Below are 25445 nucleotides of genomic sequence, written 5' to 3' on the forward strand. Positions count from 1 at the left end.
TACATAGTACATGATCAGTTATGATTAACGTTGATACGGTGTATATATAGCTCATAGCCATATCAGTCAACTGGTTGACCTTTTCTTGATTAAAGAATTAATTTCTATCAAAATTTAAACAAATAGCTGTACTTTTCAGTATCAATCTATGGTCTGTCTATATCAGGAGTCAGTACATTTTTCCTATAAAGCACCAGAAAATAAGTACTTCAGGCCTACAGTCCATATGGCCTCTGTCCTCCGGTAAGTTTGAAGAGCTACTCAACTCAGCCCTTGCAGTATGAGACCACAGAAACAGCGTGGCCACATCCCAGTAAAACTATATTTTTGGACACAGAAATTTGAATTTTATATCTTTTTCACATATCATTAAATCCTAGTCTTTTTTAAAGATTTATTTATTTTAGAGAGAGGGAGAGAGAACACGTGCATACTCAGGGGCAGGGGCAGAGGGAGATAACTTTGAAGCAGACTAGCCCCATGTGGGCTTAACCCTGAGATCATGACTTGGGCCAAAACCAAGAGTCAGACACTCAACCAACTGAGCCACCCTGATGCCCCTCTTTCAATTTTTTTTAATCATTTAAAAAAGTGAAAACTATCCTGAGCCGTCAGGCAGGTGGCAGGTCAATTTGGCCACTGGTTATAGCTAAAGTTTGCCCATACCTGGTCTACACAAATGATGTACAATAGTATTTATTCAACCAGATAAGAAAACAAACTGTTTACATTTACTCCTTTAATCCAAAAACTCTATTATCATGTGCTTTAAAAAAGCTTCATTAATATGTGTACACAGTTGTTAATGAAATCAATAGTCCTCTCTACATTTCTACAAATGACAGCGTAAAAACCTATTTTCTTCAGCTGTCACTTACTCTGCATTCATTTTGCATTCTGGCTTCTCAAAGTTCTACTCTGAAGACCCTTACTCAAACCACACAAAGATGAACAGAACACATTAATCACACCCCCTTTTAAAATAACTAGTTGGAAAAAAAACCCAAAAGTATAAAAGTGAATGTGTTGTCTTGAGAATAGGTATTTTATATCTTTCCTGTGGTTAATAAGACACATTTTAATCAAAGTGTCAATTTTTTTTTAATCAAAGTGTCAATTTTTAAAGATGTACCTTATACCACTGAATCTTCATGTCCATTTTGTTATGGGTAAATTCACTCAGATCAGGACAAACTAAGAACCCAGAGGTTGACAAGGTTAAAATTTGCGGGTACGATATGAAAGGCAGGGAAGCTTCTGTCTTCTCGAAAACCCTGAGCTCCACGGACATTTCATCACAGTAAGAGGCATTTCTGAAGTCAAGGGGAAAAAGCATAATAAGTAAAGGCAAAATAACGGTAAAGCTAAATGAAATTGAGACTAATTTCCCAAATCCCATTAAATTCTGTGTTCTGCATTTTCTTGATTAGTATTGCAATGCTTCTCTTCCTGAACTTTTTGAATCCTTAAGAGACAAAAAAGGTATCACATTATAACTACTCTAAAGAAATGATGACACGGTCTGCATTTTTCCCCAAGGACTCCCTGCAAGCCTGATTTCAATGCCATCGAGGGCCACTAAGAGATCCCCAAGTACCCTTCAAATGGGCCTGAACACTTCCAGGTTCTAGGAAGTCCCTGAGCCCAGCTCCAACATGCTTCAGCTTCCTGGCACAGGATACCATATCCGAAAGGAGGGTTGTTTCCTAAGAGCCACTGTTTACATGGGAAGAAAATTCCCTTTACTTCTCTTGAAAATCATCTATCAACTGAAGTCAAATCTCAGAAAACCGTCAAGAACTTTGTGGAAGATATCTAAAGTATTGTTGCAATACTGCACGGGGGAAATGAACTTGGCAAGTTTGTTTTTAATTTGGGTGTTTTTTTTGGCTGGCCTAAGTCTAATCTCAATATTATAACTGCAGCAAGACCTTAGAACTGGGGAAAGGGCAGAGGCAAACATGGATAGAAACGTGGCGAAAAATAGAGAAAAACATAAAAATATAGTGATCTCAGCTAAGTTCCTGGCTACATAAGAAACAGGACATCTACAGAGACCCTGAGAATGTGCTGTATAAGGAGGGGAGTGAAGGGAAGGGAACCTGCACAGCAAAAGGTAGAAGTCTATATCTAAGGAAGGAACAAAATATGAAAAATGGATATGACAAAAGGAACTGATAAAAGCTTGCCCTTGAAATTAAAAAGAATTAATTCAAAGATAAAATCCAATATCTATATTATATTTCTTGTCTGGTTAAAAAAAGGAAAAAGATGAACATTTTATGCACAAAGAAATGCAGAAAATTAACCATCACCTTGAAAAATACATAATCTCACTGTAAGTCAAAGAGCTTCACATGAGGACTGTCTAAAGGACAGTACACACTTGAAAATCATCATCCCAGCAGCTGGAAGAAGTGCATGCCAGGCCCTGTGTTGGATGCTCTACATGTGTTATTTTATTCATTCTCCAACCCTAAGCAGTAGGAATCATCATTTTTCGATGAGGAAAATTAGGCATACAGAAATTAAGTCATTTCCTAAGGCTGTAGAGCTACTAAGAGGTCAAACCAAGGTTAGAAGGCCAGTAAAGCTCCGGGAAAACCCGTAAATTAGGGCAATATCTCCGGAAACCAAACTTACTACACATATCGAGAGTTACAAACCTATTCACGTTTTCGATCTGGTAATTCCCCATGGGCAAGACAGTCCATGAAAATAACTCAAAAGAATGATGAGGGGGGTATAATTTAATCACCACTCACATTCTCCAAATAGTGTGGCATCCCCACAGCAAAGGATGGTGATCATTAGTGCTGTTCACCAAGTATGTCCAGTTTCCCTATCCTGAGCATACAATTGAATTACACATCGTAGCCCCACTGTGGGTGGGTGCAATTATATGACTCTTTCTAGTCAATGAGATGTATGTGTGTCACTTCCACACCAAAGTTTTAAAAGCCATCCAAGATACTCTAGAGCAAGTCTCCTTCCAGTATGGCACCAACAACATTTGAGATAATGGCGGCTCCTTCAGTTTTGGACCCTGATTGGCCGCCAACACATCATGGGCTTGTAGTCTTGCTGCATGTATGATAAATAAGCCTTTGTGGTTTTAAGTCACTGAGATTTGGGAGCTGTTTGATTTAGTTGCATAACTTGCCCACCCTGGTTGACAGAAAGAAAGGCTAAGTGGTTTCTAGATCAAAAGATTATACAAAAATCACAAGAACAGGGCTGTTTCCTGGCCTATGACTGTAAATGACAAAGAGTATTATGGCAACGACTTGGCAAGTCTCATTCCACTGGAACTCCAATTTTAGACCTGGAATAGAGTTCTAGAGATCAGCCAGGTAGACTCTGTCACATGCTAAGAAAGTTTGACCCACACTGGGATTTCTGCTGCCCTCTCAATCTCAGATTTCTTCATTTCTATAAGAATAGAAAACAAATGGATGCCTGGGTGGCTCAGTCAGTTGAGTCTAACTCTTCATTTCGCTCAGGTCATGATCTCAGTGTCATGAGATGGAGCCCTTCCTTGGGCTTCATGCTCAGCAGCAAGTATGTTCAAGATTCTTTCTCTCCTTCTGCCCCTCCCCTCTAAAATAAATAAATCTTTTTTAAAAAAGAAAATAAGGGTATTAGGTACAATTTTTTTTATTTTTTTAAGATTATTTATTTGAGAGAGCGAGAGAGAATGAACAGAAAAGGGCAGAAGGAGAGAGAATCTCAAGCAGACTCCACATTGAGCATGGAGTCCAACAGGGGCTCAATCTCACAACCCTGAGATCACAACCTGAGCAGAAATCCAGAGTAGAACACTTAGCCAACTGTGCCACCCAGGGGCACCTGTATAGTTATTTAAATCAAATATAAAAACAAACTTTAAATGAACAGGACTCAGCTCATATCTCCTTGATTTTTGCATATTATCACTTCAGTACTCAATACATCTTGCCTTTGGGAAAGAAAAGGCATTCCTATGTATATATGCACCATCTTCTATGGTGCTCCCCATAACTAGATGCTTCACATGCTGCAATTTCACAAGACTCTCCCAACAAATCCCTCTACAGAGGAGAAAGCTGAAACCCATAAATACCAAATCACAAGACAAAGGTTCTACCAGCTAGAAAATGAGAGGGCTAGGATTCATGCTCACACAATTCTAATTCCCAATTCCATTCTTTTTCTACCACACTATGAAGTTTCCTGGTAGCACTCTGCAGGAAAACACATTGGCATTTTCTACACTAGAAAGAAAGAAAAACCATCCATTTATAGCTATTGTAAAATCAGACATCCACATTTCCCTGATACAGAAATAAGAGACTTGTCTATTTCCTAGGCAGGGTTCACTGACAATCAGAGTTCATTGATTGAACACACACACACACACACACACACACCCCATCTGGGACTGGGGCTGATGTTGTTTGAAATTCTCCCATTCTCCAGTAATTCCTTTGTGCTATAAATGTGCTTTCTTTGATTCTCTTCCTAAGTGAAAATAATCACAGGTACAGTGTCTCCTAAATCAAACAGATGGAGAGAGATCCTAAAGCTGGCTGATAAAAGGAGTGGGAAGGACACAGGGGAGAAGACTGTTCCCAACCAATATGCCCTGGTCCTTTCGGGAGAACTTAGCAAGGAAATGTTTAAGAGCACCAAAACTAACCACCCTTACAACTTCCTTCTGCATGAAGCAGTAAGCTTTTCCAAGACCATTCAATGAGGAATGGTCTTTTCAATCAAAGGTGTCAGGAAAAGTGGATAGCCACTTGCAAGAGAATGAAGTTGGGACCATTACCCTCTATATGTATATACCCATATATATATACATATACATATATATATATATATATGTATATGTATATATATTAACTTTAACTCAAAATGGATTAAAGACCTAAACATAAAAGCTAAAACTCGAAAGACTATTAGATTAAAACATGAGGCAAAATATCTAATGATGTATTAGATATAGCAATGATTCTTTGGATAGGACATCAAAGCACAGGCCACCAAAGAAAAAATAAATAAGTGAACTTTATCAAAATTAAAAACCTTTGCACATCAAAGGACATTATCAAAAGAGTAAAATGGCAACCTGTGGCATGGGAGAAAATAGTTGTAAATCATATCTGGAAAGCAATCAGTATATAAAGAATTCCTACAATTCAGAAATAATTCGATTAAAGAATGGGTAAGGAAGTCACACACACACACACACACACACACACACACTGGAATATGACTCAGCCATAAAAAAGAGTGAGATCTTTTACAATGACATGAATGGATAAATCTAGAGGGTATTATACTAAGTGAAACAAGTCAATTTAGAGAAAAACAAAAACCATATGATTTCACTCACAGTTGGAATTTAAGAAATAAAACAGAGAACAAACAAAGAAAAAAAGAGACAAAGAAACAAAAAGATTCTTAAACACAAAGAACAAACTGGTGGTTGCCAGAGGGGAGGTGGGAGAAATAGAGGAAGGGGATTAAGATTGTACTCAGGGATGAGAACTGAGATGTATATAGAACTATCGAATCATTATACTATGTACCTGAAACTAACATAACACTGCATGTTAATTATCCTACAATTTTTAAAAGAAATTAAAAAGATTAAGACAAAAAAATAAAAATTAAAAATTAAAAATAGACAAAGGACTTGAATAGACATTTAGCCATAAAAAGGCATGGAAAGATGCTCAGCATAACTAATCATTAGGGAAATGCAAATCAAAACCATAATAATATATCACTTCATGCTCATTAGCGTGGCTATTATCCCTCTCCATGAAAAACCCAGAAAATAGTAAGTGTTGGTGAAGATACGGAGAAACTGGAACCCATGTACATTGCTGATGAGGATGTAAAATGGAACAGCCACTGTGCCAAACGTTATGATGGTTCCTCAAAAAATTGAACAGAGAATTACCTTATGATCCACCAATCTCTCCTGGGTTTATACCAAAAAGAATTAAGAGCAGAGACTCAGATAGATCCTTGTACACCTATGTTCAGAGCAGCATTACTCACAACAGCCAAAAGGCAGAGATTGTCCATTGACAAATAAATGGATAACCAAAATGCGGTCTGTTTATGCAATGGAATATTATTCAGCCTTAAAAAAGAAAGAAACGCTTTTTTAAAGATTTTATTTATTCATGAGAGACACAGAGAGAGAGGCAAAGACACAGGCAGAAGGAGAAGCAGGCTCCCTGTGGGGACCCCAATGCAGGACTCAATCCCAGGACCTTAGGATCATGACCCAAGCCGAAGGCAGGCGCTCAGTCAACCATTGAGCCACCCAGGCACCCCAAGGAAGGAAATTCTGATACACACCACAATATGCATGACCCTTAAAGACACTGTGCTCAGCCAGTCCCAAAAGGACAAATACTGTCTGACTCCACTCCAATGAGGTATTTAGAGCAGTCAAATTTGCAGAGACAGAAAGCAGATGGGGGCTGCCAGGACCTGGCGGGTGGGGGGATGAGGGGTTTGTGGTTTAATGGGCACAGAGCTATGGTGTGAGAGTATGAAGAGTTCTGGAGATGGACGGTGGTAACAGTTGCACAGCAACGTGAATGGCTTAACGCACTAAATTGCACATTTTCAGAAAAAGGGATAAAATGGTATCTTATATTATGCATATGTTACCACAATTTTTTTTTCGAAAAAAGCAACAGGACAAAGAGGAAGGGGGTCACACCCCACATCAGGAGCTGTGGGTTCGCGTCTCCACACCCACTGCCTAGGAGCCCTTGTAAGTGAGATTGGCCCCCTCACACGCACAATAAGCGGTTGGATGAACTCATTCCTAAAGCCTCATTCAGTTGTTCTACATTGATATCTTCTGTCCACGTGGACACAGACATGAACAAAATGCATCAAGTCCCTGTCATCCTGGAGTTGACATTCTAATGGTTTAGACAAATGTTAACTAGGTAAACACACGGTGTGTCAGGTGAACAAAATTACCAGCAGGGGAAAGAGAGAGCGTGTCAAGAGTCCTGTTTCAGGTAAGGTGGCCAGGGAAGTCCTCTCCAAAGAGGTGACATTTGAGCAAAGGCTTAAATGAAGAGAGAGAAAGAGCCCCAGAGGCATCTGGGGAAGGCTCTCCGGTAGGACGTATTCAGGTAAGGTGAAGAGCACAAAAGGTAGATCCTCACCTCTACACTGGACTTTGAAATCCAGGGCATCACTAAAGAACTGTGTAGAAGCCCCTTCTGGAAGGAGATCCTCTCCCTACCCTAGTCCCCAGGGTGGCGGGGGCTTACCTGGCAGTGCAGATGTAGGTGCCAGAGTCCTCCTGCAAGGCTGGCAAGATCCAGAGAGCACCATCCTGGACCCACATTCTCGTCTCTTCTTTCCCTGGGACCATTCTAGCAGAATCGTTTTTACGCCACGCCAGGCTGGTGTGGGGGCTGACGGATGTCCACAACCAGGGCTGAACCTGGGGGCACCTCAGGACCACAGGCTCCCCTTCCACCCTGAAGTCAGTTTTGAAATACTTGCCACGAAACTGGCAGTTTTCTGCAGCCCCTAAAGGACAGGGAGACCACAGTCAAGGCTTTGAGGCCTAAACCTCTTCGATGGGCGCATCTGAAGAAGCCACGTGCCCCTAACAAGTGGCCTATATCCTGGGGACCCCATTAACCCCTCCTGTTATCATGATTTCAAAACTCTCAAAAACAACTTTAGGGCTTCTATCAATTCCAATTTAAATTTTGTGGGAAAAGTTAAATCCGGTTCACGTGGTGACAAAAAAAAATGATTCAAAAGTTTGGTTGTATTTTTTTACTTGTTGACCATTAACATTAAAAGTAGATCTCGGGCAGCCCAAGTGGCTCAGGAGTTTAGCGCCGCCTTCAGCCCAGGGCGTGATCCTGGAGACCCGGGTTCGAGTCCCACATCGGGCTCCCTGCGTGGAGCCTGCTTCTCCCTCTGCCTGTGTCTCTGCCTCTCTCTGTGTCTCTCATGAATAAATAAATAAAATCTTTTTAAAAAAATAAATAAATAAATAAAAGTAGATTTTGACTGAGTTCAAATAGAAAAAGAGCTTAGTTGTGACAGTACATGTGGTTAAAATCCAGAAGCACCGCTTCCTTGGCCCACTCTTGGGCAGGAATGATTGATGCCCAGAACAAGCACCGTGCAATGGAGGAGATGGGCAGGAGGAAGGCTCTGTCCCACCTCGTTTTTCAAAAACAGCAAACTTCACGGATAAATGACTGCTCTCCCCAGAGACGCTGCAGGCAAGCCCTCTTCAGCTGAAGGACTCAGTTCTTACCTGGGTGTTCCTCAGGCTGAATGGTGAAGGCTGAAACACCCATTATCAACATGTACAAGATAAACATTGTTTCTGGCAACTTCCGGAGGACACGGGAGATGGAGATCTCAGATCCAGCACTCTGTAGCCTATAGGAGGAGACAGAGGGGTCAGCAGGAGCCACACACAGCCAGAGAGTGAACTCCTTGAAGATGGTCCAGCAGCAGGTTCTGGAGGCTTCTCCTGGTGTTAGAAACCTATTTGCCCAGATTTTTTGGACAAGAAAATGCAGAAGTTTTGGAGTTTCTCCAAGAATAGCTATATTCACTGAGCACACCTAATACCAAATCCCCAGAGCACTTACAAGGTGTCTTGGAATAGATTTTCCATATCCTCAGTGTCTCTCTCTCCCGAAGTGTGTCTTAATGTTCCCTGCCCCACAGGAGAATGCCTCAGCCACGGCCACTGCTCAGGTTCTGTCCTCCTTCAGGTCTTTACTCAAGCATCACTGTGGTGAGGTCTTCCCCTGACCTTCCTGTGTAAAACTGCACCACCCTTCTGCCTCCATGCTCCACATTTTCCTTTCCTGCTGTATTGCTCTCTGTGGCATACATCATCCACGGTGTCTCCTCCCTCTGGAATGTCAGCTCATGGGCTCAAAGATCCTACTTTATTTTATTTACAAGCTATAGCCCTAACTTCTATTTGTTGAATGAATGAGTGAATTAATCACTAGAAGTCAAAAGGTCCTCATATTTTACTTGTTGGTGAACTTTTTCCTATTGTCTTTATGGATCAGCTCTTACTTTACATACCACTCCGACATACACGGATGGGTTAGATATACCACCAACTACCCGGTCTAGAGTATCCTGGGGGAAAAGTGAAATAAGGTCCAAATAGTGAATAAATTACACAAGCTCATGAAACACTCCTCCCCATATGCCTCCCCGAGACCGGAGCACCAGACACTTCTGTACCTCCCTGCAATTCTCACACTGTATCGTTATTACCTGTTGTGTTAGCTCACCATTGCCACAACAGTACTGCCAACAATCCACCTCAAAACTGAAATGCGTGAAACAATCGCCAGGCAATCACACCAATGGTGTAAAAGGATTCTGGCTCACAAGTCTGTGGATCAGATGGGGTTGGCTAACCTAGATCGCCCTGGGTTAGGCTTGGCTCCACCCTTTGGGTGGGATCTAAGTCAGCTCCATGTGTCCCTCATCCTCCTTGGACCTACGACTTCCTAGGAGATGATCTTCTGTGATGGCAAAAACACAAGCAATGTGGGCAAGGGCACTCAAGGCCTTGCTCAGAACTAGCTGACGCTTGTCTGCCCCACATTCCATTGGCCTTAACTAGTCACGTGGCCAAAGGTGCCACCAGTGTGGCCTACCACACCTGTTTCTTGTCTGGCTCCCCATGGGTGGGGACAGCCTTGAGAACAGAGGCTTGGTCTTATTCATAGCCCTCAAGGCCTGCAAGATACCCAGTCCCAGAAAGTACCAGGGAATATTTATGATCAGAAACCTAGCAGAGAGTTTAAAGAGATGAGTGAATGCAGATTTAAAAAAAAAAAAAAAATTGCTTACCACCACTCCTCCCCCATTTCCTTAAAGCTTAACTTGTTCCCTGTTCTAGAACATATATCATTCTGAATGTCTCACAGTAAACCCAGATGGCCCTTAAGTGGCCAGGGCAGGGCTGGCAAACCAAGGAAATAACCGTTGCACGCGAGAAACCCTCTCTCATCAGAAGGCGTGCACTCAGAGTTGCAGTCTGAACTCCTCCTCTAGTGATGAGGAGCCAGGACCTGAGATTTTCCCCTTAGCGGGGTATCTGCCCAGGGCTGTTTCCCCTAAACTCTTCCCACTCCTGCATCATCCTAACCTTTACATGTTTCTGAAACACAAACATTTCCTGTCATTTTAACCACTAACCCCAGCCTCAGGTTAATCAGGCCACCTGGTTAGCATAAAGGTCACATCAACATTGGCGAAGCCGCTTTGGGCTCCACACACACATTAGCTTCTCGCCTCCCCAAGCGTACCAGTCCCAGCCAGACTCACTGGTTCTCTAGAAAGGATATGAAAGAAGTTGGAATCAATCACACATGTGTAACCAATACCACATATCCAAATACGTGAATGAAGTTAAAGCTAGTGACACAAGGATGGGTGTAATAGTGACAGCTACTGAGCTGAATCCTGAGCATCTATTCTCTCATTTTACCCCTGTGATGGGAATATCATGCCACTTTGGCAGATCATATAATAGATGAGGGAGGTTATGTAGCTTGACTAAAATCTTACAGCTAGGAAGCAGGAATTGAAGTTCAAACCCAAGACTACTGATTCCGTAGCCCTTACTCTTCAAAAATCGAGTCTCCATGACGGATGCTGTTAAGTGTCCTCTAATATCTGTCCTCCCAGCTTCGCCAATTATAGGACCCGACTCAGGGAGACCCATCACTGGCCCACACAAAGACTATATTTCCCATCCTCCCTTGCTACCAGAAGCTGCCACGTGACAGAATTTAGGCCAATAAAATGTAAGTGGAAATGTGGGGTCCTCCTGGGAAGTCGACTTCAAAGTCTCCTCCAATGGCTTCCGAGTCTCCCCAGGTCTTCCTTCCTGCTGGCTCAGTAGGGGTGTGGTGGTGGGTTGTAGCCACCATGTTGGGCCACAAGGCGCAGACCAGTTGCTGACAGGGCTGGGACAGCAGGACAGGAGCATGAGACCCTGGTGGCTCCACTTCGTGGAGCTGCTCTCCCACCCTAAACTATCTTTTCCTTTTCTTTTCTTTTCTTTTTTTTTCTTTTCTTTTCTTTTCTTTTCTTTTCTTTTCTTTTCTTTTCTTTTTTCTTTCTTCTTCTTTTTTTTTTAACATGTTTAGGCTTCCTGCCATGCACAGCCAAACCTAATCCCAATATGCAAACTTTCCAAAGTTTATAAAAAGGACCCTAAGGGAAGGAGCGACCAGATAGGGCTGTCACTAGTCCTCTTTCTGTTACTCGACAGTTTCAAACAGTTTCTGCAGATTGACATTAAAAGTCATTTCAAGGACAGCCCAGGTGGCTCAGCAGTTTAGCGCCACCTTGGGCCCAGGGCCTGATCCTGGAGACACGGGATCGAGTCCCCCACATTGGGCTCCCTGCGTGGAGCCTGCTTCTCCCTCTGCCTGTGTCTCTGCCTCTCTCTCTCTCTCTCCTGTGTCTCATGAATAAATAAATAAAATCCTAAAAAAAAAAAAAAAGTCACTTCAACTTAAAGGCAGGAGGAACTGAGTAGCCTCCTTTAGGATGACCGCACTCCTCTACCCCCAAGACAGGTGCAGACTTAGCCTTGAATTCTGTGGTTTGTAACCAAGCTTAGCATTACTTTTATAGCACAGAGTCAGGCTGTGTCCATCCAGGAGCAGTTGTGAGCTGAGGATTCACAGAGCTATGGAGCAGGAAGGGTCCTAGAGAAATCTAGTCCACTCACTTTCTCTTTCAGGTGTTGAAAGCGCCTGGGAACCCTCTTCTCAAAATCACACATGTGGTCAGGGTGAGAAGTAGAGATGTTTCAACAAGGACCCCATTCCAGTGGAACGAAATCCTACAATCTTGTCTTCCTCAAGCAAAGGCTATTCCCCAGCTGCCCCACTTGTCCCCCCTCCAACCCCACCCTTTGGGGACCTCTTCAGCCAAGGGAATTGTGTTGGTTTCCTTCTGAGGACTTGGGCAAAACAACTGCTTTACTGTGACCTCTTCAGGAAGTGGCTTCAGGCAATTAAATCACAAACACATAGTAGTGATCATTTTCAATAATCAAAACCTCAGGAAAAGGCTGGAATCAAAATCGCTGGAGTGTGGGAAACAGTAAGTCTCTGGCAGGCCCAAAGGAAAAAGAATTCGTTCTGCAGAGGTTTGCAGCAAAACATTCCTCTCCTGCCCTACTTTCTTTCAATGTGTCTTTAAATGACAGACAATTTGACATTTCTGCTTCAATCTAAGTTGACCTTCTTACTGGCAGAAAGAAATTTTAAAGGCTGCTGGTTCCAAGAATTTGACTGATAATTTTTTTGGGGGAAAGGGGTCACACAACCATACTATACCCAATGTCCAAAAACAGAAGAAAGAGATGAAAAACATGGCCAGACAAAAGAAAATGACCAACAATGTGTGAAGAGTTCAAGGAAGGAAAAAGAATACAGTAAGTGGAAAGAACTAGTGGCACCACACTGAGTCCAGCTCCACAGGGTCAGCCTCCTGGTCGCGGACGGTACACACGGCCTACGAGTATGTAGCTGTTTGCTTCACCTTTTCATTTAATTTTGAAAAGTTTCAATGGACTAAAAAGGTGAAAGAATGGTATTACACCAGCATGTATTTCACTTACATTCATCAATTATTAATATTTGGCTTTATTTCCTTTCTCTCTGTCTCTCTCCATGTATATAATATGTGCACACAGACATATATATACATATACATATTTTTCCCCTGAACACAGAAAAGTTGCAGACATCCTCAAACTTCACCCCAAAAGCTTTTTTTCAGTATTTTTTAAGTTTAAATTCAATTTTCCAGGGATACCTGCTGTGGCGCAGCACTTGAGCATTTGCCTTTGGCTCAAGGCGTGATCCCAGTATCCAGGATCAAGTCCCACATTGGGCTCCCTGCATGGAGCCTACTTCTCTTCCTCTGCCTATATCTCTGCTTCTCTGTGTGTGTTTCTCTCATAAATAAATAAATAAAATCTTAAAAATAAATAAATAAATAAATAAATTCAATTTACCAACATATAGTATAACCCCTGTGCTCATCCCCTCAAGTGCCCTCCTCAGTGCCTGTCACCCAGTCATCACCCCTAAAGACTTTAGAATGCATGTAGGAATACATTTTTTAGCAGACTAAGAAGAAATTACAAGTAAATGATAGCTCCAGAGATAAATCTTCAGGCATTTGAAATGATTCATCTCACTCTATAGTACATTTTAATATATCTCTGAATTCAGTGAGAAGATTAAACTTATCTTTAAGTTGTTCCCAGACGTTTTTAGGCAACTGTCCATCTATGAGTCAGGAGGTACAGTCATCCAAAAAAGCAAAACAAAGGTGACAGATCTTGAATATTAATGAAGCCAAATAGTTATCAGGCCCAACGCATACCATTTAGTCACTCCAGTTTGTAAAATAAATTCCCAAAAACCGACACATGTTGTGGCAGGCATGTGGTACAAAATCTTTTGTCACCCATGGGAAAACAAATATTTGCATCAAAGTTAAGCTTGGAAATTTTTTAAAATTCAAGGCAGAAGTAAAATAAGAAGTATTTTTTAACTAAATCTCTGGAAAACACAGAATGTGAAGAGTTTGGGGAATAAGGAAAAATAAATAAATAGATAGATAGATAGATAGATAGATAGATAGATAGATAGATGATAGAGAAGTCTAAATTTCTCTGCCTCTAGTTTCAGAGGCAGAGAAATATACCTGGTTTGAGGCATTTTTTTTTTTGAAAGCATACTGGCTCAAAGCAAATGGGTTGGCCACAGATTATTTTTGGTTCCACAGAAAAGAGAGAAGCTAGTTTCCCCACCACACACATACACACCCCAGAATTGAGGGAATTCAGTGCAGCAGGGTGGGACTATCTCTGGTCTGCATGGCCAAGTCAAAATGAGAACACCTCAATGGCTTTGGCCTTGGTGGGGCCTAGAGAGACAGAATTGTTTCCTGGAAGCCATACCCCTGGAAGACCCATCTTTGGGCCACAATGAACTGAATCTCAAAGGGAAAACCTAGAGAAGCTAAGACTTGACTCCACTAAGGGCTACAATGCTATTTCACTCTCTGCCAACAGGTATCTCCCTAAAAGCACCCTTTTGCTGTCAAACCTTTTGGCCAACTTCTGCCCCAGTAAATCAACCCAACTCATCTCCTCACTCATTTGAATCCTCTGTTCGTGTTTTGCATTCCCAGTAAGGGTGAACCATTCAGAGCCCCCAACAGGCTGGACCATCAACCAAAGACATTTCATTCACCTTCTTCCTGAATCAGGCCCTCTCACAGGCTAGCTCCTGACAAGACCACTCCTCTAGCTCAGAATAATTGCCATTCTCCTGCAAAATGACTGATATGGCAGCTCCATCCATGACGCCCTCAGCACCCACAGTATGAATCCACTAGGCTTCAAATTCTCTCACCCTGCTATTTTTAGAAGAGGAATTTTTTGCTCTAGGCAATTCTAGAAGGTAAAACTGATGAGTCTGGCAGACTGCATCATCCCCATTATAAACAGGAAGCAATGGAAATAGATTCAGATTTGTTAAGTAATTTACCCAAGGCCACAGAGCTAATGCAATGATGGAGTGGAATGCAAACATGAGTCAACACAATCTTCAGCCTTGGTACTCATTCTCTGCTTTGTAGAAGCACCAGAACCTGGAGCTAGAGGGGGCTCCAGAAGCCATTATGCTTAGCAGCCCACCCTAACAGTCTTCCCAGACCCAACATCCTCCATAGGTAGCCAAGTTTACCCCATTAGATGGACACTTCCAGTCTTGGGAAGTACACTTGATCAGATACCTCTGACAGTTCAAAAGGCAAATTTGCCTTCCCCTAAGCTCCATTCATTGGTCAGATTCCACCCTAGGAGGCAGCTCAGAAGTCTATCTGCATCTCAAAGTAGTCCTGAAAGTTAGGGAGTCTATACAGGAGAACACTGTGGACAACACATGGTCTTGAGAGTCTGATAGAACAAGTGTGAGTCCTGCCTTCCTGGTATGCCAGCTGGATGGTTTGGTGCCAGGGGGTAGATCATACTGCTTCTGAGAGGCTCAGCTTACTAATCTGCGAAATGCCTGTAGCCTGGCATGTTGCACAGAAGGGGCAGATGGCGGGATCCCTGGATGGCTCAGCGGTTTAGTGCCTGCCTTCCACCCAGGGCATGATACTGGAGTCCCTGGATCGAGTCCCACATCAGGCTCCCTGTGTGGAACCTGCTTCTCTCTCTGCCTGTGTCTCTATCTCTCTCTCTCTCTCTCTCTCTCTCTCTCGGTGTGTGTGTCTCTCATGAATAAATAAATAAAATCTTAAAAAAAAAAAAAAGAAGGGGCAGATGGCATGTGATATGTAGAGAGGTCAGCACAGAGCTGGCAAAGAGAAAGCACTCAACAAGTGGTGGCTCTCATCAGCATTTTGCAGAAGCAGACCCCAAAACTCAGGAGTTGATTAACTTTCTCAAGAGCACAGAATTGACACAACTGAGTGAGGAGTCAGAGCTTCCACCTTCTACATTCTTCCTAGCTCCTGCTACAGGTCCATCCCACAGCCTGAGAACGTTTGGTATCATAATCAATAACTCACCTAATACCAATTACTATATTAGAAAGGTGTTCAACTTTACCTAATGGAATCAATAAGCCTGATGCCTAAATCCATATTATAGAAGGGTATGTATCGTGTAAACATACGATCATAAAAACACGAGTACATGCATTCAAGGCCTACCATGGAATTCTGATCCTTTCATTCAGACTGACATCTTAGTGGTAGAGTCTTTAAGCACAGAGAGCAGGAGATTGAAGCTGGATTCCTGGAAGCTGGATTCACTCTACCATTAACTAGCTATGTGATCTTAGGCAAGCCACGAAGCGATTTACCCAATCTGGGTCAGTTTCTTCATCTCTAAAATAAATGCAAAGACTGAGCTGCTTGCTGAGAGCTCCCAGGTTCCTCCCAACAACTGGAAAACCTGAGGGTTTTAAATCAGTCTGGATCCACACTTAGGCTTCAGCCCTGGGCACAGCTTCAATTTCTAAAGCACCAAGTGAGGGCCTTCATCAGATAACAACCAAATCTCATCAACTCGCTTGCATGAGTCCCAAAGCCAGCAAATAACAATGCCAAGACTCAAGACTTCTGAGTTCCCCTAGTAGCTGAGCACTCTGTGCTGGCATGGGACACAAAGCGCATCTTTTAAGCTGACTGTGGCTTTCAACCTCTTGTAATCAGTGTATGTAGTAAATACCTCAGATATTTGAATTCTCAGTCATCCAGAAAACTTGTCCATCTGAAATATAATGTGGACAGAAGAAACAAGGACAAAAAGATCTGAGGATGCCTGGGTGACTCAGTGGTTGAGTGTCTACCTTCAGCTCAGGGTGTGATCCCAAGGTCCTGGGATCGAGTCCTGTATCGGGCTCCCCATGGGGAGCCTGCTTCTCACTCTGCCTGTGTCTCTGCCTCTCTCTGTGTGTCTCTCATGAAAGAAAAAAATAAATAAAATAAATTCCCAAAGTCTTCTACAATCAAAAAAAAAAAAAAAAAAAAGGACAAAAAGAGCTTAACAGTTGAAAGAGAGCCAATAAGATCCTGGCACAAACACATGTATATTTTACTCAGAGAAAAAACTTTGCAGCTCTCTTGCAGCATCTCTTTCTCCATGTATATGAGTGTTGTAGCTTCTTAGAGTGGCAATTATACTTTCTAAGGATGGCCACAACCTTATAACCCAACTTATGTGGTCTTCTATGATGTGACTGTGCTGCTATGTCATCAAAATGTGGAGGCCAACTCACCTCCCTTGAATGTGGGCCAGCTTTTGATTGTGAATGCTTCCACCTGGCATCCTTGGAATGCTTGCTCTGGGAAAAGCCAACCACCATGTAAGCTGTCCAACCACCCGGAGACCACCTCTCAAGGGAGGCCACATGTAGGGAGTCCGATTCACAATTCCAGCTATAGCTGGCCTCACAGGCATCCCCTTAAAGGCATCAGCCATGTAAGTAAAGCCATCTTGGACTCCCCAGAAGAGTCCATTTACTAGCTGAATATCATTGTTTGAACTCAAACCATGTGGAGCAGAAGAATCACCTAGCTGAGCCCCTCCCAAATTCATGCCCTACAGGATATGCGAGTTATAATAAAATGTTTGTTATCAGCTGCTAAATTCTGGGGCACTTTGTTATGCAGCAACATGTGACCAGAAGGCTTAATCAAAAGCAAATTAGAGATAGCAAACTAGAAAGACGTACTGGGCTAGCAGAAGAGAACACGTAGGAAGGGAGAGCCAGTTGATGGCAGCTGATGGCCCATTAACACAGGAGACAGAAGGGCATTAAGATAGATGTGGGGGGGGGGGAGAAAAGAAACACATCAAGACAGTGCAAGAACCAAGGAGTACAGCAATCAGGAGCCATTAAGAACAGACATCAATGGTCCCCTCCACCTCCCCATGCCCAACTGAGGGTATGGGGTGTTACAGCACAAAACAGTTGATGTTCACAATGATTTCCCTGAATCACAAAGAACAATCTAAATTTTGTTCAGGAAAAAAATAAAAAATAAATTTTGTTCAGAATCCTCTTTTCTAGGATGGGACAGTGCATAACATATGCAATGGGAATAACATTTTAATTTACTTTCCAGTGTATTTCTCTTCTTGCTGTCTCCACTTCTGCCACTATGGCCCAAAGAAAAGGGAAGCACAAAGTCCCCCTCAGAAAGGAGGGAAGGAAGTGCGTGCGATGTGTTCCTTCCTGGTAGGAAGGGGAAGTAAAAGAAAGGGCTCCAGGGGTTCCAGGGTAAAAGGAAAGAAACCACAAGAGGAAGTAGGCATATTGGCCCGCTCTCAAACCTGAGTTCAAAACCCAAGTGCAAAGAGACAGAAGACCTGCTAGCCTGAGTTTCTCACTGATGGGCAAGAAATGCAGGTATTTCCCAAGGTTCCAGTGGAGAATGGGAGGTAAACTGAGATCTGGGCTAATCTGGTGCTGCTATGATGAAGGACAAGCTGACCTGGGGCTGGATATTCAGTCCATAAGGAGCAGGGTGGCCAAATATGCAAACATGTCTGTACCAGGGGTAAATCTCACTTACTTAAGCCCTGCACTCTCTGTCCTCTGCTACCATGCCTTTCCTGGGGCTCCTCTGAGATACTGCAGCTTCTGTTCCAAATGGTTGGTGCTCGTCCCCTGCTGGTCATCAAATATTTTGAGTATCACCTGCACAAATGGCCAGTCTAAGCCAAGGGAGAAATGTGGCCAAAGGCAAGACACAGAGGACCTGTGGAACTACTGAGGGGCACAGTGGACCCAAGTTGGCTATTGTGGTGGCTCTGACCCAGCTGCAAGATCAGACCATGGGTCCTCCCAGCTGCAGACCTCAGCAGTAGATTCAGCAGGACACCTCAGGACCAGCCAGGTCCAAGGACATCTCCATAGGAATTCAGTGAAGGCCCCAGGCCATCAGAGGTTGACTGCCACCCTCCCCATCATGCCCTGGGGACATGGCTTCCCTGTTTTCAGGCTCCTTCCTAGCTAGAAGAAAGCAATGAGGTGAGAAACTCTGAAAGTCTAACCCCAAAAATATTGAATAAATATAAGAGAGGTAGATGTGAGCTAGCGAGATGGGGATGACATGGTATTAGTAGGTTTAATTACCCTTCCCTGGGCACCACTCAGTCATTGAGCATCTGCCTTTGGCTCAGGTCATGATCCCAGGTTCTGGGGATCAAGTCCCACATCAGGCTCCCTGCAGGGAGTCTGCTTCTGCCTATGTATCTGCCTCCTTCTTCTGTGTGTCTCTCATGAATAAATAAATAAAATCTTTTTTTTTTTTTTTAAGAAAATTCCCCTTTCCTAATGAAAGGGGACCTCAAACACCAAAGGAAATTCTTTTAGAAATGTTACGAAAGGTACATTTTTTGGGGATCAGTTTGCAGTGAGTAGAAATTTTCACCATGCTACATATAGTTTAGGAATATCTCCTTCCAAAATTAAGTGGTCAAAAACGGGGGGATTTTCTCTTAATGGATTGAAAGATCATCTTCTACTCTCTGGAAAATGTGCCCACCCAGAATGGCCTGTCCTCTAAGCATCACAGAAGGTGGCGGCTTCTCCAGCCCTGTGTCCAGCATGCCCACGAGAGTGGATAAAAGTCAAGCAAAAACAAGCAATTGAAAACCCAAGCAATTTTTCTTCTACTGTGTGGGGAAAACCCTTGCCACATAAAGCTCACCATTTAGCCTGAAGACAGCCCAGACTTACTGGTTTTTCCACAGACCCAAAAAGTCCCAAGATGCCCTCCCACAGGGGAAGGCATCCCCTGTGACTGGGAGTGAATGTTCCATTCACACACATACCCCCTCTGGCTGCTCTCAGCGTTACGATGCCCCATCACCCTGCCCCAGCGCCAAGAAGAGATCGGTGAAGCTGAACAATCTGAAACCCTACTTCCTCCCCTGCCACTCCAACTCAACTGCGCAACATGCTGTGGTGGAAAGACTCACACTCACCAATATCTGATGCTCTTCTACTTTTGGGGTACACACAGAATTCCCCTTCTCTGTACCTGTTTGGTTTGACATAGCTGCAGGACTGGTTATAGCCATGAAAAGGAAGCAGGAAGGACTTGGGTCACTTCCAAGCCTGAGCATTTCATTTCTGGTACCCTATCCTCCAGCACCCCTTTCTCTGAGCCATGGTTTATTGACTGTGGCCACAGAGGATGATCGGGTCATCCTGATAGGAAGCTGAGGTCCACTTCCATCCATGGATCCACCTAGTTGGTCTGTTTCTTCTGCCGCTGAGTACCAGAAATACCTATTTCCCACCCTAGCACCCATGTCAAAACAATCCAATGGATGATCTCCATGAGTTCTCTTTTGAAAATGTCCTGAAGTGGCTATGACGAGCCATCATAGTCTGACACAGCTGACCAATGACAATGATACAGCATGAGCAAAAAGAAACTCATGTTGTATCAAGTTTCTGAGATGTTTTAGGTTATCTAGGCCTTGGACACTATGCCCAGCAATCAAACGGAAGAATTAGGACATCGTATTCATTTTTCTATTGCTGTGTAGAAATCCCACAAACTCAGTGACTTTAGAATAACACACACTCATTAGTCATACTGCCATGGGTCGGATGTCTGGTCTCAGCCTGGATGAAGTCTCTTCTGAGGGTGTAACAGACTACCAGAGCTCAGGGTCCTGTTCCAAATGTCTGTTCATAGAAGTCAGTTCCTTATGACTGTACAAACGGGGGTCCCCACTTTCTTGCTGGCTGTCAGCCAAGGCTACTTTCAGCAGCTTGAAACCATCCACCATTTCCTGCTCCACAGTCAGCTCCACAACCTGACCGTTTATTTTTTCAAGGCCAATAGAGCAACATCAGATGTTGCTTCATGTCTCTCCGACCTCCTGACTCTGACCTCTAGACCTTTTTATTTAAAGTGGCCACCTGGTTGTGTCAGGCACATTCACGAAAATTCCTTTTGATTAACTTCAAGTCAGCTGGTCAGGGTCCTAAATTATGCCTGCAAAATTCCTTTACCTTTGTGGTATAAGATAAACGATGAAGACATTGGGGCTTACAGGAGGTAAATAACTCCTCTAAGGAAATATCCAAAAGAGTGGGAGGGCCGGGATTTGCCCCTCATCCCATTTGCTCACCGGGTATGTGATCATATCATCAGAAGCTGTCAAAGCCAGTCCACAAATCCCAAACTGGGGTCTGGGCCAATTCAGCTTGTGAGTATGCATTATTCAGCCAGAATGTTGGTGTTACTCTTCGCTGAATGTCTTTCCCCAGAGACAAGCTCATTCCAGTTGGCTACTGGCCTTATCACTCACAGCCTCACAGATTTGAATGGCCCCCGAATACACGCAAGTTTGAAATCCTTAATGAAATTACATAGTCTTAAATTTCCCCTTGATGTTTCATAAAAAATTCAGGTGGTATGAATACTTTCCAGAGATCCTTTACAAGAGCAAAAAACCTCTGCTCCCTACCCTGTCCCTGTCACCTGTCCCCCTGTCCCTGTCTCTGTCACCTGTGAGTGAAACTAACATCCAGAAGCTAAAGTTCCATCTCTAAGCCACATAGCAAGTCCAGTTTTAGATTGGACTATTATGACCTACAATCAAACGCCACAATCATCCACCTCCTTGTGTTTAGGTAATTATTTATGTTTAAGATGAAACAGAGATTCTCACCAAAGTATATTTCAGAAACGTTTCCAGGGAGTTTAATACAGATTCCCAGATTTCTGTTCATGCTACTGGTAAATAAAATGCCCGTTTTATCCAAAATTCATCAGATAAATTACAGATTCAGAACACAGGGTTTGAAAGGAGAAAAAAGGAGTCCCCGAATAGTTAATAAAAGGTGGGACAGTAAGGAGTGTAAGAGATGGAGTAGGGCAGTGGATCTCAGCCTTGGTTATACATCAGCACTGGTTGGAAGGCTTTAAAACCAATGTTCAGAGGGACGATTGGGTGGCTCAGTGGTTGAGCATCTGCCTTTGGCTCAGGTCGTGATCCCGGGGTTCCGGGATCGAGTCCCAAAATCAGGCTTCCCACAGGGAGCCTGCTTCTCCCTCTGCCTATGTCCATACCTCTCTCTCTCTCTTTGTCTCTCATGAATAAATAAATACAAATATAAAAACTAATGCCCAGGTCCCAGCCCCCAACGTTGATGATGTAACTGGTCCCAGGTACAGCGATTTTTTTAAGAGCTCCCCTGGGTGATTTTAACACTCGTCCACAGCTGGGAACTACTGGAGCAGGGACTCTTGAGATGCTAGAGGATCAACAACCCCATCACTGTTTCTCTTATGGCCTCACTGGGTTTGGCCCATACACTGGCCACAGAACCTTCCATATTCCCTTCATCTCCGTGCAGCCCTTTGCCACCCTCTTCCCTCCTATGTTAAGTAATGTTTCTTCGGGAGTGGAGAACAAAACTGATAGGAGACTGAGGTCAAGTTCCAGATACTGAGATACTTATTGTTCCTGCTCTACCTATTTGTCCACCTGGCTCAACCGCTGAGCCACCCAGGCACCCCTGTCCACCTGTTAAACAGAATTCTCCTATTTATGGCCTCCAGCCTCACACACTCATTTCAACCCAGTAGGTCTCTGTGAGTTGGGTCTTGAGAATGGCCTCGAAAGGTTCTTGTCCTGAAACAACTCTCTGGTCAGTTTGCCGCTGGCTGTAAAACTTCTTGTTATCACCTAAGGAAGCGGTTCTCAAAGTGTGGTCCCCAGACCAACAGCGTCAGCATGACCTGGGAATGTCTTAGAGGTGCAGGTCCTCAGACACCCTGCATGCAAGTACTGAATCAGAAATCTCAGTGGATCCAGCAGTCCGTGCTTACTAAGCCCCAGGGGTGCTCGTGCTCCCTCAAGTTTGAGAAGCCCTGGCCAAAGGCACTGTCGTGACCACGTGCCCCCAACCGGACAGCAGGTGACGGTAACAGGAAAAAAAAAAAAGAAAAAGACAACTCAAAGCCACATGACCCACGCTTGTCAGTCATGTTTTCATGTGACACTGACTCTGCTGGCCTGGGGGAGGGGAGGGGGGATGGGGTCTGAGGGTCTCTTGATCGCACAGGGGTTCGCACAGGGTTGTCTGAAGCTGGGGTGTGAGGCCCGTGGGGAGCTGGGAGGTTGAGGGGACACCTGCTGGTAGGGCTTGGGAAGTGCTCCCGGGCAGCCAGCGGTCCTCACAGCAGCTCCCACCCAATCCAAGCTTCCTGCTTCCCTTTCAGGGGAACCAAAGAAGCCAAAACCTGGAGAATGTGGTGGAACTGGACAAAACTACTGAGCCGTGAGACAAGGGGCTCCCTGTGCTGCGCAGTGGGAATATGGCACTGAGTGCTGGGAAGGAGCCCCCAGCCCTCTTGGGACAGCAGAGCTCAGGGAGACAGGCCAGGGCAAGGGGGGGTTTGGGGGGAAGCCAGCCGCTGTCGGGGGGGCTCCCAAAGTCAAGTCCCTCAACTGCCTGTTTGCAGAAGAGGAAACCCAGACAGAGACCAGCCTTGACCTGGATCACACCACATCAGTGGCAGGGCTGGGGGCCACGAGGTAGGGGACTCCTGAGGGAGCCGGGGTCCCATGAGGAGCAAAGGCCTCCAAGGGGGATGGGATTCGAGAGAGAGAAAGCCGAAGAGTGAGGGCGCCGTTTGGGCCGCACCCACAGCGAGCCAGGCTACACTCCAAGTGCCTACAGGATTCATCCGCACTGACTCTCCCCACCACCTTGTGGTCCTCCTCGGCAGAGTTCACTATCTACAGATGGGGACACTGAGGCACCGAGAGGTTAAAAATAAACTGTGCGATTTATTTCATTATGATTGAGGACAGAAAGCAACTTTATTTTAAAAATTGTAGCCAGTTTTATTATTTCACAAGAACGAAGCAAGGGATAAAGGTAAGTTTACTACTTTCTGGCTATCGATAACTGGCCACCTGCTGGCCACTGGGTAGATGATCTCATCCAAATGGCACCCCTTCCTTATCCACCAGAATATAGAACAGAATTTTTTAAAGACAGTTATAACCCGGGGGGGGGGCCTGGGTGGCTCAGTGGTTGAGCGTCTGCCTTTGATGCAGGTCATGATTCCGGGGTCCTGGGATCGAGTCCCACAACAGGCTCCTTACACGAAGCCTCTTCTCCCTCTGCCTGTGTCTCTGCCTCTCTCTCTCCCTCTCTATGTCTCTCATGAATAAATAAATAAAATCTTTAAAAAAGAATGAAAGTTATGATGTGGACACACGTGGGACTTCATACAGCTAGTAGGAGCAAAGGCAGCCTTGACCACAGACCCTTTAGCCCACGGCTCACACGTCACCACCATCTGTTTGCTACTCGGCTGAGACAACCCGGAGCGCTGGCGCCCAGTCAGCTCTGAAAGCTCAAGTGTTAGAAAAGCTACACCTACTTGTAAAAAGAAAACACGCCATCCTCGAAAACCCCCTGATCTTCCAAAGAAGAAAGCCTCTAAATTCGGTGGAAGCCTCACAAGCACAGCCTCTCCTGAGGTGACCTGTCTGTAGCAACGGATCTCCTTATTGGATTCCACAGCTTTTTTGTCTGCAGCTTCGAATCACAGAAGATCCTCAGAAACCCTCTGATCCAGCCCTTTTGTGACAGAGAAACTGAAGCCCGAGAAGGTCAGGGTCACCTTCATACAAACGAAGGTCGCAGAAGTGAGGAATGTCACCCAGAGAAGGACCCAAGGTCCAGAGACATCAGGAAAGCCACCTGAAGTTCCATCCTGAAATGGAATCCAAGTGCCTGACCCCCCAGATTTCTCCCTCTCTCTCCCCCTCATTCTCTCATTCTCTCTCTCTCATTCCCTCTTCTCATTCTCTCTCTTCTTATTCTCTTTCCCTCTCTCCCTCTCTTCAATTCCCTTTCCCTCCCTCTCATTCCCTCTCTTCTCATTCCCTCTCTCTCCCTCTTTCTTTCCCTCTCTCATTCCCTCTCTCATTCCCTCTCTCATTCCCTCTCTCTTTCCCTCTCTCTCATTCCCTCTTTCTCTTTCCCTCTCTCCAATTCCCTCTTTCCCTCTCTCTTTCCCTCTCTTCAATTCCCTTTCTCTCCCTCTCTCATTCCCTCTCTTCTCATTCCCTCTCTCCCTCTCTCTTTCCCTCTCTCATTCCCTCTCTCATTCCCTCTCTCTCCCTCTCTCTTTCCCTCTCTCTTTCCCTCTCTCATTCCCTCTCTCTCTTTCCCTCTCTCCAATTCCCTCATTCCCTCTCTCTCATTCCCTCTCTCCAATTCCCTCTCTCCAATTCCCTTTCCCTCTCTCTCATTTCCTCTCCTTCCCTCTTTCCCCCTCTCTTTCCCTCTCTCTCATTCCCTCTCTCTCATTCCCTCTCCAATTCCCTCTTTCCCTCTCTCTCATTTCCTCTCTCATTCCCTCTCTCAGTCCCTCTCTCTCATTCTCTCTCTCTCTCTCTCTGTCTCTCAAAAGCCTCTTACCTGCAGCCCTGCATTCTTTGACCTTGTTGCTTCTTGCCTGGGGAAGTCTGCCAGGCCTGACTTTACCTTCAGTGGAAACTCTGAGGTCCAGGCAGGGATTTATACCCCGTCCTCCTGGGATTTCCTAATAGGGCTTGTGTCACTCAGTCTGACTGAGTGGCTGTGGACACACCTTCTCCCTCCTCGCAGGGGAGCTCCCTCGCCTGCGCTCCCTGCGTGATCACTCGGATGGGGAAGTGGCCGAGGAAACTGTGCGTAAGTTTCCCTGACTCGCTAAAACTTGCGTACTTCCAGCTGAGAGGCTGTTTTGAAGCGATGTGTGTTTTGCTGACCATGGTCCCACCAAAGGAGGTCCTCGGGTCCTCAGCCTGGGGATAGTTGGTGTTT

The 25445-nt window shown here is 44.5% G+C and overlaps 1 protein-coding gene across 3 annotated transcripts in view; it reads right to left on the reverse strand.

Annotated features, from left to right (window-relative positions):
• IL1R2 (interleukin 1 receptor type 2) overlaps positions 1–25216 on the reverse strand; it is a 36117-nt gene extending 10901 nt beyond the window's left edge. The window contains exons 1-4 of one of the 3 annotated variants that reach the window (XM_077914949.1): positions 25059–25216; positions 8309–8436; positions 7296–7560; positions 1133–1313 (exon numbers count right to left, since the gene is read on the reverse strand). In XM_077914949.1, the coding sequence (XP_077771075.1) occupies positions 1133–1313; positions 7296–7560; positions 8309–8436; positions 25059–25072 (588 nt within the window). In that variant the 5' untranslated portion in view covers positions 25073–25216. Of the gene's footprint in view, positions 1–1132; positions 1314–7295; positions 7561–8308; positions 8437–8651; positions 8842–25058 lie in introns of those variants that run through there. The other 2 variants (XM_077914950.1, XM_077914948.1) reach the window with 2 other exon arrangements.
• Between the last annotated feature and the right edge of the window lie 229 nt (positions 25217–25445).

The sequence above is a fragment of the Canis aureus genome, chromosome 11, assembly GCF_053574225.1.
Source record: "Canis aureus isolate CA01 chromosome 11, VMU_Caureus_v.1.0, whole genome shotgun sequence".
Taxonomy (NCBI): Eukaryota; Metazoa; Chordata; class Mammalia; order Carnivora; family Canidae; genus Canis; species Canis aureus.